The sequence below is a fragment of the Carassius carassius genome, chromosome 17, assembly GCF_963082965.1.
Source record: "Carassius carassius chromosome 17, fCarCar2.1, whole genome shotgun sequence".
In the NCBI taxonomy this organism is placed as follows: domain Eukaryota; kingdom Metazoa; phylum Chordata; class Actinopteri; order Cypriniformes; family Cyprinidae; genus Carassius; species Carassius carassius.
The window spans coordinates 7153830-7169665 of NC_081771.1; the positions used below are offsets into that span (position 1 = coordinate 7153830).

Below are 15836 nucleotides of genomic sequence, written 5' to 3' on the forward strand. Positions count from 1 at the left end.
TCTGGTTTAAGTTTGTTTAGCTGGTCTCCTTGCTTTACTAGGTCGCCCCAAACCATCCAAAACCATCAAACCATTCTGGACACCAGAGCTCAGGCAGATAAAACCAGCAAATCACCTTAGGCAGGATTTATTTTTTCCCAGCAGTTTAAAGCATTGAAGGACAAAGGTTGTGAGAAGTTCACAAGAGGAACAGTAACTGTGTTATGGTGGCATTCAGCAGTAGGGTGTGCTGTTTTGTAGCTGAATTCCAAATGACCTGGAATGGTAGGGTTATCTGAGATTCACTGGTTTTTGATTCACTAATCAGTTTAAATTACGGAAGACTGAAGCTAATTGTCACACATGGGCGTTCATAAGGGCTATATGTCAGTACCAATAAGGTTTTGAGACAAAAGTCTAATTATGCAAATGTATATTTTCTCCAGCTGTATCTTTATTAATGTTTATTTTAAATACCTAGTTCAAAATCATCACAGCACATTAGATTAGAGAATTCTGTCTTCCAAACGAAAAATTCCAATTATTATCATATTTTAATTGTTGTTGCATTATCAAATGAACTCAAAATAGCAGCTTACAGAAGGTTTTCATTTATTGAAGTAGTCATGTTTTTTACAATGTTATGCTTAATGCCAAAATATTGCTTTAATATACAGATTTTTTTTTTTTTTTTTTGCTGTTTCACCAACTGCTTTGTTATAGTGTGACAACATGTCCCATTGGGTTGATTGATGTGTGTTCAATGAACTGTATCCCTTATTGGTGGACATGATTAATTGCTTTCTTGTAGCCAAGACTTTAAAGCTTGTGCCTTTAATTGACTTTCAAAAATAAACCTGCCCTGAGAAATATTCACAGGAGTAAAACGTGTGACAGCTAGCACTCATCTCCCCTAAGTCAAGCTGTGAACAAACTGCAAGTGCTACAGGGGGAATGCTTTTGTGGAACAAATGAATCTTCTTACATATTAGGTTTATCCTGAGCTGCCCTTGTCATATCTCAGCATAGCACATGTACAGTATGAGCTTTATTCTAATGTACAGGGAATTAAAGCAGAGCCATTATGCTATTACCGTTCTAATATTGCAAGACTGCAAATAAAGGTCCAGTTTTTGACAGATATCCTATTTCTAATGCACAAACCAGAAAATAGCATATGACATGGCACTGCATGCAGGAGGGCAGGCATTAGACAAGTGGTGCAAATGATCAGTATAAAAATCTTCCCTTAGAGGCACTTTGCTCTGAATTTGGGGCGTGCTTACAAAGGCACTCAGCTGGAGGTGCATCAGGATGTTAGGTACCACAACTGCGCATTTCATCCACTGAGCGCCTGCTGGAGGAGGAGATACGAAACATATATACCTAACCAACCGTCTTTCTAGATCACTCTGCTGGTCGGAACCGATCACGGAGCACGTGCGCGCAGTGGATACGCCGGGGCGCTGTGAGTCGTGGACTAATTGCGGGGCTCTTGCGGGTATACGAGGAACATCTCTGTGAACGAGAGGGAATAAATCTCGTTTTCCTATCACACTTCGATTTAGAGGGCATTTATTTGTTGCTAAAAGTGAGAGAGCGATATCAGGAAAGATGTTGCCGACGACATTAGGGGGTTAGAGGTGCTGAGGTCCATCCCATCACTGAATATGGAGTAAATTCGCACGTCTTCTCTTATTTTGACTCGGAATACAGTGAACGGGAGCGCGTCACGGTGAGTTATATTCATTATCCACACACTATTACATTATTTAAAGTTAAGCAGTAAGCGCAAGTTTTATTCGAGATGCCAAAAAATTTAATGTTTATACATTATGGATATCGTTATAAATATTCCTTATGTTAAGCGCTTCTTTTACACTTGAAATACTGACCACAACCCCAATTAAAATTCAATGTATTGACGGGGTGGGAATTTAATAATTAATTACAAACCCGGTTCTACTTACTATCTTTTAGTAGCCTACTTTTAAGGAAGGAATAGCCTATTTGGGGGACAAAACATTAGGTTACTCTGCAGTCTGTAGGCTCTGTGGAATATTTTGGGATTTCAAAGGACAGATAGTCTGATAACAAAAAAAACAAAAAAAAGTTTAAACAGGCTTAGACTTAAATAGATTGCTTCTCTTGTCCTCATTTGTAAGTTGCTTTGGATAAAAGCATCTGCTAAATAACCAAATTTAAATATAATGTAAATGTAAATAACAAAATTAAATAGAAACTTTAAAACAAGCCCCCCCCCCCCAAAAAAAATAACACAAATAAAAAAAAAATCAATTCAAATAAACAAAATAAGGCTTTGTGTGCTCTTTGCCTTTAACATTAGCGACAACCACTGCATTTTAATCATGATCCAATGATCCAAACAAATATGCTGCATGCATGCAACATGAGCAGTTTTAAATTTAAATTAAATTGTATAATTCCGAAATTTGAAGCAAAAACAGAATGGTTTGAATTCAGTTTTGTAAAACATAAAAAAATATCTACATGAAACAAACAGCAGATGAGCTGAATAAGGTGCAGATTCACTCTCTGCCAGCAGGGGTCTCAAAGCGTTTCCTTGGTTTCCACTGTAAACAAAGTAGCACTGCACTTATGAACTTTAATATGCATTAAACACAGGCAAGATGAAAAGAAAAACTTTTCTAAAGACAGTAAGTTCCCTTGAGACATACATTCACATAAACTCCTACCCTTAATTGAATCGCAATTTTTTTGTTGTTGTTGTTTTTTTTTCATCTCACAATTTTAATTGATTTTAATCCAGCTCACAGTTAATTGTTATATCCCTAACCCTAATAACATGACTTTACAAAAACACATTTTGTGGCCATTTTATATGTTTTTACTTTTAAATTATATTATGTGAACTCTGACAGAGCCATATGCTGTTGTAGTAGCAGTACATGTGTGATTTATTATGTGAACTGCACTGATCTTAGTCATGTAGGGCAGAAGATCACATGGGGCACAAACATCACTCTTATCTTGCAGATAACCTTGTATTTCATCAGACTCAAGATATGATGTATAAGGGATAAAAACTGGCAGGTGCTACCGGTCTTCAGCATCTCCATTTGTTCTGATTCAAGTCATCCATAACAAAATTCTCTTATAATGCATCCCTCACAGTACAGAAGATGTAAATGGAATCCAATGGAGAGAAAATTCAGGGAATTGTGCTTAGCAGGCCTGGAAAAGTGATTTTTCTGGTTTTGCTCTGTTCTAAATATTTAAACGAATAGATATAGCTCTTTTGTAAATGGTTAACTTGTCAGCTTGAAACATCAGTCAGTTGAGGGTCTTCTTGGAGCCATCTGAATGCTAAAAATAATACATTTTATGTAATTCCACAAAGTAATCACGAATGACTGGAAAAAGAATGGAAATTAATTTGCTGAAACATTTTAGAACACTACAGTTGTCTGTAAGACAGTAAAACCACATTGTCATGTAATACTTTTATGATCCGACTTGGGTTAGTTTCCTTTGAAGTGAACCCTCAAACAAGTGTTATGTGGATCAATAAACTATCATCCTCTCCATAGATCAGCCAACACTGCCTCTATGGCCTGGTTTATAATGTCACAATGGTGTGACTAAGCCTTGGGAACTTCAGTGCCATTGTGTATTGCAGGAGTCAGACAGAGAGAGGAAGGATATACAGGAGAAAATACACATTCGGCTCTCTATCCGCACCACATCTGCTATTCAAATAGGAATGGGATCCTTCTCTCGTGTGTTCATGTTTATTTATGGATGCATCTGGGATGCATGGCTCATCTCATAGTGTTGCTAACAAGCACAGCCAAATTAGAGGTGAGAACACTGGGAAACAGCAGTGTGCAAAATTCTGTCGAACCACTCCACAGCACAGCTTGGCTTTCTCTGAGACTATTTATTCCTCTCATTGTGGCGTATAAAGTTTATTTAAAGAGAGACTAAAGATAAATTTGAACATGTGGGAGGAATTTGTTAGAGATGAAACCACTGTGATTATTGGGTTGTGGGAAGGCTCGCTGCCTGCTATCTTACTGTTAAATGCACTTTCTCTTGCTGCCCCATGACACTTCTACAGAACGCACCTTTCAAGTTTATAGTCACCAAAAGATTTCTATGTTTCTATGTTAGTCTATGAATCTACATGATGTGCTTGATAATCACGGTTGAATTGTGTATAGTACCCCTGTTCAAAGATTCTGCTTTAGTTTTGCTCACCTATGTATTCTTTCATTGTTAGTCTTTTGCATTCAAGCTACAACATTTTATTAAATGTATTCTATTTTATTTTATTTTATTTTATTTTGTGCTATTATCTAATTTAATGGAAACTATTTTTAATAGTTTTAGTTCACAATAACAACAGTGGTTTCAGCAGACACGTTCACAGTTTTCCTCCAATGAATTGTTAAGGTTTGATGGTCAGGCATGCAACATGATTTATTCTCACTGTCTAAAACACAATATATAGTCAACTTCACCATATTGTTACAAGAACTGATGATTTATAGCAGAAGTATGAATCTAGCTCCCACACCAAATGTTTCATATCAGGCGAAGTACCACCAAGCAGTTGATCTACAGTAATTATAGTCTAAAAGTACACGTAATGCTCAGGTTCAGGGCTTTAGTGTAAGAAGTAAATTAGCTGACACTTCTTTCCATTAAAGGGACGATCCCCATGGAATAACCTGGGGTTAAGTGGCTTGCTCAAAAGCATGAAGGGGATGGTTTTAGGGGCCGTTCCCTCCAGAACCTCAGTTTGTCAAGAGATGAGTTTGTCAAGTATGATTCCTTTATCAATCAACAATAGTTTTGGGTCAGAATTTCTGTCAAAAAACATTAGGTTGCAACCTACTGAAGAACCACAAGCCTAAACCTAACCCTAAAATCTGATTGACTAAAAAAAAATAATAATAAAAAAAAAAAAAAAAAAAACATCTGGGTTATAAAATATCATTCCAGAACTAGGATTTTGATCCAGGAACACGTCTTACTGAACAAACTTGGCTAACAATGTTAGAATCAAATTGATATATGGGATTTATTTCAACCAAAATCGATATCTATTGTGGAATATGATTTAGCTTCAAATGGGTGATTTAATAATTGGCTCAATATGTAGCTTTTTTCATCTACCAGTGGGTTGCTGGCAGATCATGCACCAAAATCATAAGAGCTTGGCATGTTCATCAGTGCTTCCCATACTGCTGATCATCTCTGTAATACGATGTATTATCCGTTTGTAATCTAGTCTAGTCCTAAGATCTAAGATCTTTAACCACTTATATTCCAAAATGTTCATGCTAATCAAGTAGTGAAAGTGACAGTGACAGTGACATGACATTCAGCCAAGTATGGTGACCTATACTCAGAATTTGTGCTCTGCATTTAACCCATCCAAAAATGCACACACACACTGTGAGCACACACCCGGAGCAGTGGGCAGCCATTTTATGCTGCGGCGCCCGGGGAGCAGTTAGGGGTTCGAAGCCTTGCTCAAGGGCACATAAGTCGTGTAATTGAAGGTGGAGAGAGAACTGTACATGCACTCCCCCCACCCACAATTCCTGCCGGCCCGGGACTCGAACTCACAACCTTTCGATTGGGAGTCCGACTCTCTAACCATTAGGCCACGACTTCCCATGAGTAGTGATCTCATTTACTGGTGCAATAGAATCATCCAATGGCTTTTATACATTTAGCTAGTCGAATGCTCATCATTTTGCTTAATAAGATGGTCGGTGGAAGCTGGTGGAAAATGACACCACAGCTCAGTTTTTGGAAGACTCGTGAGAGATTGTTTGTAATTGCAATTCATGGCCCGTCTCGCGTGTAGCTGGATGTGACATGCACACAATTTGAAATCTACATCCAGTTTGTTAACTCGCATTTTATTTTCCCAACATAAGTCTGCTCTCGGAAGCCTTGCTGTAGGGCACGAGTTGTCCTTTATTTTGTCGCCTTGCCTGTTAGCATGATTCTTTTTTTTTTCTTTTTTTTGAGGGGGGGGGGTGTTTCATGCAGAGGTCATAATGAGAAACAATGACAACTGTAATTTTCTTCATTGGAGGACTGTAGCTACAAAAGTCAAAAGCTGAGCTGTGTAATCCAGTCTGACAGAGTTTCCTGCGCCATAATGTGCCCCCAATCCACCCAGAGACCCTCGTCCCTGCAATTAGTACAGACACCCCAGCAGTCATCCCTACTAGTATACAGCATTAAACAAGGGGTTTTTCTGAAGATTATGCAATTATAATGAAATGATAGCAGATTACCCTTTCTCTAAGCCTCATGCCTTTATTGATTTAAATGGCCAGTAGAGTAGAAATGAATAAGCTTTATTATGTAAAAGAATGGTGAAAAGAGTGTACACAAATGGTTTTAAACATCAGGGTGTTAAATAAAGACAGACTAACTGGTTCTATAGAAAGAAAGGACAACAAAATCATATAGCCTCAGCCCATAGAGCTGGAACTGTGACAGTTAGGGATTTTCAAAGCAAAATAAAGCGAGTAAAGGAAAATCTCCAATACTCACAGGAGTGAGTCCCTCATTAAATGCTATAAAAATCCCAAAGTGCATGCCAATCTGTCAAGACAGCTTTTATTATAGTATAAAATACAGTGAATGTAGCTTTTTGATCCAGAAACCCATATAATTGCATATAAAAGAAGAACATATGAAGCATTTTGATATATATTTTAGCGAACAATAAGTGAATAAATTAAATATATGCATTAAATACCAAGTATGTTACCTGTAAATGTGCAACATTAACACAAGTTTGGGATGCCAGTTAATTAAACATTTAAATCAAATTATTCAGTCTTTACAACAATTAATTAAAGTATTCTAGACGGATTGTATATTATAAACATTTGCTTTGAAAAGTTTATATAATTCATTATTGTACTGATTAGAAATTATAAAATTTATTGCACTTTTATTCTCTACAGTCCACAAACGTTTTGTGAGATTTTTGCACACATTGCATTTTGTGTCTTGGATGCTACTTTTTAAAGACCAGAGCTGAGTATATTACTTACAAATTGTAGTCTATGAGTACTGATTCCAAATTACACAACAAAAATTGTAGTTAGAAACACAATCCATTATATTACACATTTTGGGTAATATAATCAGACTACTTTCTGATTACTTTTCAATAACATTTGACCTAACTTGTCTGTTATCTAGTATAATCTTGTACTACTGATATAAAAATATTAAGAAAAAGAAAATATGTTCCATTTGTTATTATTAACACTGTGAAGTGCATTAAACTTTACATTATGTCAAGGCTTCCCAATCACAAACTGCAAGGGTTTGTGAGTTTAATAAAAAGCTAATAATTAATTAAATCATAAAAAATGTAAAATTAAAATAAATAGTTATAAAATACCATTAATCGAAAAAAAAAATTTACTAAAAAAACTGAAATGTTTTATTTGTTTATTGGCATGTCATGTAACCTTTAACCAATGTCAGATAACACATGCACACACAGTATGATACTCAGAGATGGTGTTAAGTTTAAAGTAGTTACCTTTGAATAACATGTCTCAAGACCACTGCTTTTTATTCCATTTGGTTGCACTCAATTTGCTTTTGAATGCAAGGATATTTCCTGCAAGATACCATCACACTGTAATTGAGAAATGCATAAACCTCATATGTAAATGGCTGCATTTCTGGTAATCAAAATGAAAGGTCCTCTGAGAAGTCATTGCGAATTATTCTGTCAGATTCAACCCTACGCAGGGCCTCAGAAGATGTAATTTTGCCTGTATATGTGGGTGGAATGCTATGTGCTAGTGAAAGCGGCTAACAGTATTCAGGTTGGCTTCTAGCTCCTATTAATAGTCAAGAGAAAGTAGCTTTTGAGGTCAACAAATTCCAGCCCCCTGATTTCTCTGATGTTGCAGGTTTCTGTTTATTTCTTCGCGATCACGAATAATAATGCAGAATTTAGACCATATCAAGCTTCAGAACAAAAGCTGTTGCTACTCTCTTTAAATGTGCAATGAATATTTTGTACAGAGTTAACAGTTGGGGGTTTCTAACTGTCTGCTTTCTTGTTTTATTCTTCCATCGAAGCGTCGCTCCCATCTGTCATTCATACTCAAAACATCATTGCATTGATTCTCTGCACATTTTAACTCCAGTCTCCCAGGGCTTTTGTTTGCAGTGCTTTAATATTTTAGTCACCGTCATATTGAGAACATCTCAGTTGTTGACTTTCTCTTTGATCCAAAAACATTTTACCAGTATTTGTTCCCACAGTCGAGGTGATCACTTCAACAGAGGTGTAATCTCACAGATCTGTCTATAAAGGCGGCACATCTGTCATATTTGACTCAGAATGTCTTATTTTAATTATTTCTGTAATTACTTTTCCCACAGATTATACATCTCACATTCAAGGGAGAAATCATTCCATTCACAAGCAATTGGATGAGAGTCATACTTGCCCTTGGCAACTAAAGATGACGTTACTATGGAAACGACTTGTGGCGCTATCAATCATTGGCTGCCTCGCAGGTAAATTATTGTCCTGCTGTTTTTCAAACTGAATGTTTTTTTTTTCATTTTGTCTTTATTTTGGGCTGAATGCATATGTGTAACGGACTGTCATAAGAGCAAGAATTTCATTATGAGTCCTTGGAGGAGGTTTTAGACAAGACACTGAAGTTGGATACGTGCATTCATTGTGAATGTTGTTTTGAATACCATTGAATTTAATTATCATGTTATGTTCAGAAAAAAAAAAAAACAATATGATACTGAAAAAAAAGTAATGCTTTTTGGGCTTAGATTTGGATGTAATAAATTTCAACATGACGTTTTCCCAAGGATGCAGTGAGATTGTGGCCCAGTAGCTGTGTTTGTCAAAGATGATTATCAGGATTCCTGGGATGGAGGCTTGTCTGTATCTCACTTGAAACCGCTGTCTCTTCCTTCCTCTCTGGATGCAGTGGATTACAAATGCATCTCACTGGAAACTTATTTTTGTTAGTTGGTGGCAGTATTTACAACAGAAAGTTTGATTAATGAGAGTGCAGATGCTATTGTGAAGGGAAATACAGACTAAATCATTTTCTTTTCATCTTGTATTCATGAAACTGAAACACAGAACAATTATAACCGACACATGCATCAAATATCCTATAGTTATGGTGTGTAATTTCAGATATGATATACACAATCTTTCTTCTGTTGATATTACCACAACAGCAGCTGACGTTGGAGTTTATTTTCCTGTACAATGGTGTTACTATGAGTTTGCAGAATTATCTCGTAAATATGGCTTCACAGTGTTTCTCTGTATAATATTAATTAATATAGAAAAAAATAATGGCTATATTTTACATAATATTCTGACTTCTAGAAAAATGAATTGTAGGGAGCTGTGAAAGATATGAGTGTGAATAATGGTATTTTTCTGTAGTTCGTTCTGGATATTTTTAGTATCAAATAAAAGCAACTGTCAAAGCATGCACAGCATAAATGTGTGTGTATGTGTGTGTTTGTTTGTTTTTATTACATGGTGGGGACCTCAACATGTAAGCACACTCACATAGTGGGGACCAAAAACATAGTGGGGTCCAAATTCCCTGTCCCCACAATGTTTTCCTTGTAATAGGCTCATGTAAGTATGTGTGTGTGTGTGTGTGTGTGTGTTTACATATACACAAACTTATTTCAGTAATGTGATTTAAAATTGGTATGTAAATAAATACTTAGTTCAGTCATGATAACTCCCGAAAACTGATTGGTTCCTTCAATACTGGAGCATTAGCCAATCCGAAGTACTTCCTAATCCACGTAACCATATGTATCTTAGCTGAAGCTGCCCTGCCACATGATTATGAAAGCTTCTGTCCTTCCCTCCTCCTCCCCAGCACCACCTCCAGAGATCTGCTATGGGGTCTACAATTTCTTGCAACAAAAACAAAAGGCTGGCCTTTTTTTTTGATTTTGTTTTATCAAAAAAAGTCTTGTATTTGCTTTGCAGCAGCAGCAACGTAGCATGTGTCATACACCAAAATTAAGCTTTTGTACATTACGCTCCCCCTGTCAGTAAATGCTTGTTGAAATCATTCACTCTGAGAGTTGTCATGATTGAACTGTATTTTTATTAAATGTACAACAAATAGATTTTCTCTGTCTCAGTTTTATCAGCAGTAGCAGAAGACACAAAGTTTCTCGGTCCAAGCTGGAAAAAGGAACCCGAAGATCTGATACTACCCATCCACTCTCCTGAGCAGGAGGCTGTTTTAACCTGTGAGGCATCCGGAGTCCCTTCCCCTCAGTACAGGTTTGAGCCCAGTCTAGTCTTCTGTGCTAGCAATTTATGCATTCTTTCATTGCTATTACAAACCATTTAAGCGGTTGGTTTTGGCAAATTGGCAGCTTATTCCTATAAAGATCAGCTTGAAAAGTAATGGCACTGATTGCTATTGATTTTCCAGGTGAGAGGCAATTTATTTGTCCTCCGTGTTTGCCATTGCATAAATCCAGTAAACTACAATATTTTTAAGCCTATCCCAGTGGCATCATGCTGTGACCAATTTTCCATTTGCTTTCCAGAGTTTCACCAGTGTCAATTTTAAATGTGTGTCAACTGCTTTACTAAAGACTCATCTAAAATAAATAAGTAAATAAATAAATAAAAAATAGCCTACTTACAGAGATATGTTCAAGATTCATTACTTCTTTGGTGTGTACACATCTCAGCAAGAGCTTTAGGAATTAGCACGCCAAATTTATCTTACTGAGAGGGTAATGCATGCTACTGTAAGGACGGAAATTAGCTTTGAAAATGGGAGGGGTCTAAATGACTAATTTGTGCTAGAGATTCTAAGATACTGTCCCGCATATTCCCTGGTGAGGCGTCTGCTCTGAAAATAGCAGCGTGCTCCAGCTCTGTGGTATATTGTGTTTCGTAGCTTGGGTCAGCATCATGTAAATGCTCTGGCAAGCACAAGGGAGGGAAGTAATAACCTTGTGAGTGACATTCGATTTAAACACTTACATTTCCCTTTAGTGCATCTTTGTGGAAAACACAGATTTAACTCAGCATTATGAGAATATCAATGTACAGGAAGAAGAAGAGCACATTGACAGTCGAAGTCGTGATGCTACCTTCACTTTTGCATAGCGATAGTCTTCAAAGTCAAATAAGTTTGATTTTTGACCCAGCTCTTGACTTATTTATGCAGATATGTAACCATAAATAAACTCTGGTAGAAAGGAAATTAAGTGGCTTATGCATATATTCAACAACATGCAAAATAGTCGTTTTCAGCTGTCAAACTGAAATAAACTGCACTTCCTTTAATTCTTTAATTTCTTCCTCACAGATATTAGGTACATTTGGTTTTGGATTGTCATGAAAATCATGTTACCAAACCAACTGGCTGTGTGATTGCTTTTAAACATTTCGTATTTTTAGCCATCTCCTTTTTACACAGTTGTCTTGGAACAGTGAACAGTGATGCTACAAACTCCATTTGCAAGTACTGTTACAGTAGTTCAGTTAATAAACAAAACAAACTACTAACAAACTACTTTTGAGTAGCAGTGTAATGAGTAACTGATGGAAAATTTTCTGATAGCAAATCCAGTTAATGGTTCGTTTCTCTTATATACAGTACTCTATACAGTTCATGAAATATGAACCAAAGATTTTCTCCACAGATTTTAAGACTTCTTTTCAATTCCGAATTCATTTTAGCACAATGTTTAATGAAAATTATTTTTTTAAAAAAATAGATATATAGATTTACTATTAAAAATAGTTTAAACACTGAACGTATTAATTCAATTTACTATTTTAATAATTTGTCATGCTACAGTTTCAGAGTAGTATCCTCAACACTGGTACCAGCTGTGTATTGTCTTGCTTTGAAGACCACCATAGATTTTATCTCAGGATTCTGGGGACATTTTCTCTTTGTGTGTTTGATAAAACCCATTGCCATCATTCAGTGAACTTTACAACAATACATCAAGACACTGATAAGATCAGTAACACTCTGAAGATAATTTCTTGAACTGAAAAGAGACATTTGCTGAAAAGAGACATCTGGTCAAAAGGCACCCAAAAGGTTTGGTCCACACTAGCACTCATTTCGAGTGTTTTGAGCAAACCAATGTTGACTGAAGGGTGGCCAGTTCTACTGCGAAACAGTAAAAGGAGGAAGAGTCTCCAGAGAACATCCAGATACTTTCTTTGTCAAGTGAAATTGTCAGAGTTCCAGCAGAGTCTGGTGGTATTTCAGTGTCTGCAGGGGCCGATGTGAACTTTGAGAACACAACGCACCAGGCTATTTTGCATCTTGGTTTCAGATTCCATAGAAAAGTAACTGAGTCAGAGAAGAGCAGTTGGCTGGCTTCTGCTTCTCTCTCTCTCTCTCTCTCTCAAAAAAAAAAGCTTTTTAAAGAAATACAGAGTTGCTGTATTTTATTACATTCATGGGATTATATGAATTAATACATTTATTTTGCTTACATATTTATATAGAAAGAATTAATCATTTATAGCATAACATTAAATTCATAATCACTACCATGCAAAGGTTTAGTATGATTTATTTATTTATTTTTAAAGAAGTCGTTTATGCTCACTAATGTGGCATTTATTTGATCTGTTTTCTATTTTAATATATTAAAATGTATTCCTGTATTGGCAAAGTGGAATATTCATCAGCCATTACTCTGACAATGGCTTGATCCTTCAGAAATCAATTTAATATGCTGATGTGGTGCAATATTTGTAATATTATTTTTTAAAGTTTTTTTTTACTTAAACGTTTTTAACATTGTAAAAATGAATGCAAATGTAACAGAAATTTTCGAACGTGAATACATTTTTTGAATGGTAGTGTGTGTGTGTATATATAATTTAAGTTAAACATACCCTTTAACATTTTCTGACTTTATCCTTAACTAGGAAACAGGTTTTGCTTTTAATAAAATGTTTGTTTTCCTTAGCTGATTTATTTTTCATTCAATAGGCTTGTGATGATTTATTTCTTATTAATATCTGAAGGCCAAGAAGTTTATTTGTTGTTGTTAGATTTTTTTTTCCACCTAAATATCAGAGAATCACAGTTGTAATTAAAATAAAGCAAAAAATTCTCAACAGAGTTCAAATGTGTCACAGGTTTAGTGACCTGTGTCGTGTTGTCCAGCACCTCGCTTACGCAATTATATTTTAACACATGTACAGAACATGCTGATGTGCTTCATGTGACACTCACACATAACAAGGCTTCTTTCGCCCCGGTTAGATAGTTGGTCTGAGCTTTGAAGAACATTCCATGCCAACATTACACAGAAAAAAAAAAAAGAAAACAAAATAACAATTCACAGTGCAGTAACAACCCTGACTCTAGCATCTCTCTAGTGATCTGTGGTTTGTTTTTTTGTCCAGTAAAAGCCAAGTTGTATTAATGTGGTAGTGTAAGTCTGCAGGGACGGATAAGGTAGGCTATGAGGGAATTTGAGGCCACATGATAGCTCTTACCTAAAATCATTTGTGGGCTCTTGTGGTCGCCAAACACTCGTAGAGCAAGAATTTGCATTATACATGTAAGCATTTAGCAGACATCTTTATCCAAAGCGACTTACAAAATAGGAACAAAAGCAATTCGTCAAGGAGCCAGCAATATTTGTAATGTACAATGGCAGGTTTATTTGACAACTAGATTAGGAAGCAAGAGTGTGCAAGTGCATTGATTTAATGGTTTAGTGATTGCTAAAGCGATATGTTTTTATATAAGGTCTAAGAGTAAAGGTTTTGGAGAGTGCCCCTCCAAAAGAGCAACAAGGCGTTTCTCAGTTGTTTATCTAAGTAAACTTCTTTTACATTCATTTTAACAACTTGCACACATGGTATGCATTTTTATCAGTTCATGCTTTCCTGGAGAATCAAACCCATCACCTCGGCATCCTCAGTGTGAAAGATGTTCTGTTTCACTCACTTTAGGTCTCCCTACGATGCTGTTTTAAATCCTTTGAAAAAGCTCAGAATCTGTTTTCTCAACCTACATTTAACCTGACAGGATTTTCAACCTGCCTAGCTTGCTTTCAAGATTGTAAAGATTTGAACCCTAGTCTTCAAAGACGAGAATGTGAAGGAGAGCTGGTTAAAATGCAGAGATTACTCAGAGAAAGTCAGAGGTGCTCTTGTGTCAGCCCTCATTAACTCGGCTCCAGCATGATCTTTGTTGAACGCAGGTTGCTTTCTCGGTTGTACGAAGTACTGTGGAGCATTCTTTTGGAAAGATAATTGAAGATGACTGGTTTGTATGTCACTTTTTATTTTTTGCATCCACTTTTCTGATATTTCTCTAATGAGCAGGTGTAGGCTTTGTGTCTGGGAGTTTCTTAATGTAGCCTGAAGTAACATAGAGATTATAATAAAGATTATGATGATGGAGACGTTAATCATGACAGTAATAATAGCGTGAGGATCATAACGTCAATAATACTGATGGAGGCTTGGACAGTTCAGTGTGCGGGGGCAGCATAATTGTCCATTAAACTTTCCAGAGAACTTTTTGTCATGGATAGAAAAGCACTGGAGGCACTGGGCCCTCTACTCATTATCTGAAAATACTTCGGCTCCCTGTCACTTCTAAGCCTTTTTAAATCTTGTTAAGGGGCTCCTTGGAGACTGGATTGTTTGTAATTCGTTGTCTAGCCTTTAAAAACGATCATTCATGCACCAATTACCATCAGGAAATGTGAATTCTGTTACCTTAACCTACCACTGTGATTGTGACCTTTTCTGTTCTGTTTGACTTTAAATAGGACTCAATACAAGAAGAGTATCCATGGGAAATCAACAATAATATAATAATATTTGCAATTTAGAGTGTATGATGTTAGGCTCTTTTAAACCTTGTAATATAAACTTATTCACAATGTGCTGGTTTACACTGGCAAGAGGTACTAATAGATCGATATAAGGGTACTTTTGACGGTACTGCCCCAGTATCAAGCTGTTGTATTTTCTAAATGCATGTTATTGATCTTATTGTGAATAATCCATGCATGCATATGCACAGAAAAATGATTAATGATAATAATTAAATCATCCTGGTGATGTATGCTGGAGTTATCCAATTATTTTGTCTGCATAAACCCCGCCCCTTTCTTACAAGTTCAGCTCTGCCTCCATCCGGTCAACAATTGATGGATTGAACCAAGTCCCTGCCATACTTTTTTTTTTCTTCAATAAACCATTTCACTTGAATGCAAGTTACAATACAGGAAAAAAGATCTGCCACTACTTCTGTTACACTGCAAATATTTTGTTTCATAGTAAACATGTTAGTACAATGTAATTTTTCCCCTCATTAATTTTTTTAGTCTATATAGTTAATAAAATGAGTAGCACATTTGAAGAAAAAAAATTGTATGACATTCACTTAACATGAAGAAAAGGGGGGAAGAGAGGGTGGAAGAGGGCATAATATTTTCATTAGCATTAAATTATTTCCCTCTTAATACACATACAGCATCTCAGCACATGTGATAGAAATCAATATTTCCTATTGATCCATCAGAAGCAGCTTGCCTCTGAGTGTTGTGATGTATTCAATCCTCTGGTCTAAATGGAAAAATATATTTTCAAACAAGCACTCAAGCTGAAGCAATGAAACAGATTTAATACTAAACCACTTATGTAGAATGCAAAATATGCATGTTAACACGTGCAAATGTATTATAATCCTCTCTAAATATTATTGCACACAGTGTTTTTCAGATGCTACTCTTGTAGGGTTCTTCCATATATCTGCATTAGCTTCTCAAGTGAC

The 15836-nt window shown here is 36.1% G+C and overlaps 1 protein-coding gene across 1 annotated transcript in view; it reads left to right on the forward strand.

The window, feature by feature from the left end:
- Positions 1-1350: 1350 nt before the first annotated feature.
- Positions 1351-15836, forward strand: part of cntn3b (contactin 3b) — a 52663-nt gene continuing 38177 nt past the window's right edge. The window contains exons 1-3 of the mRNA XM_059570619.1: positions 1351-1714; positions 8410-8547; positions 10180-10324. Coding sequence (XP_059426602.1) covers positions 8493-8547; positions 10180-10324 — 200 coding nt within the window. The 5' untranslated portion in view covers positions 1351-1714; positions 8410-8492. The remainder of the gene's footprint in view (positions 1715-8409; positions 8548-10179; positions 10325-15836) is intronic.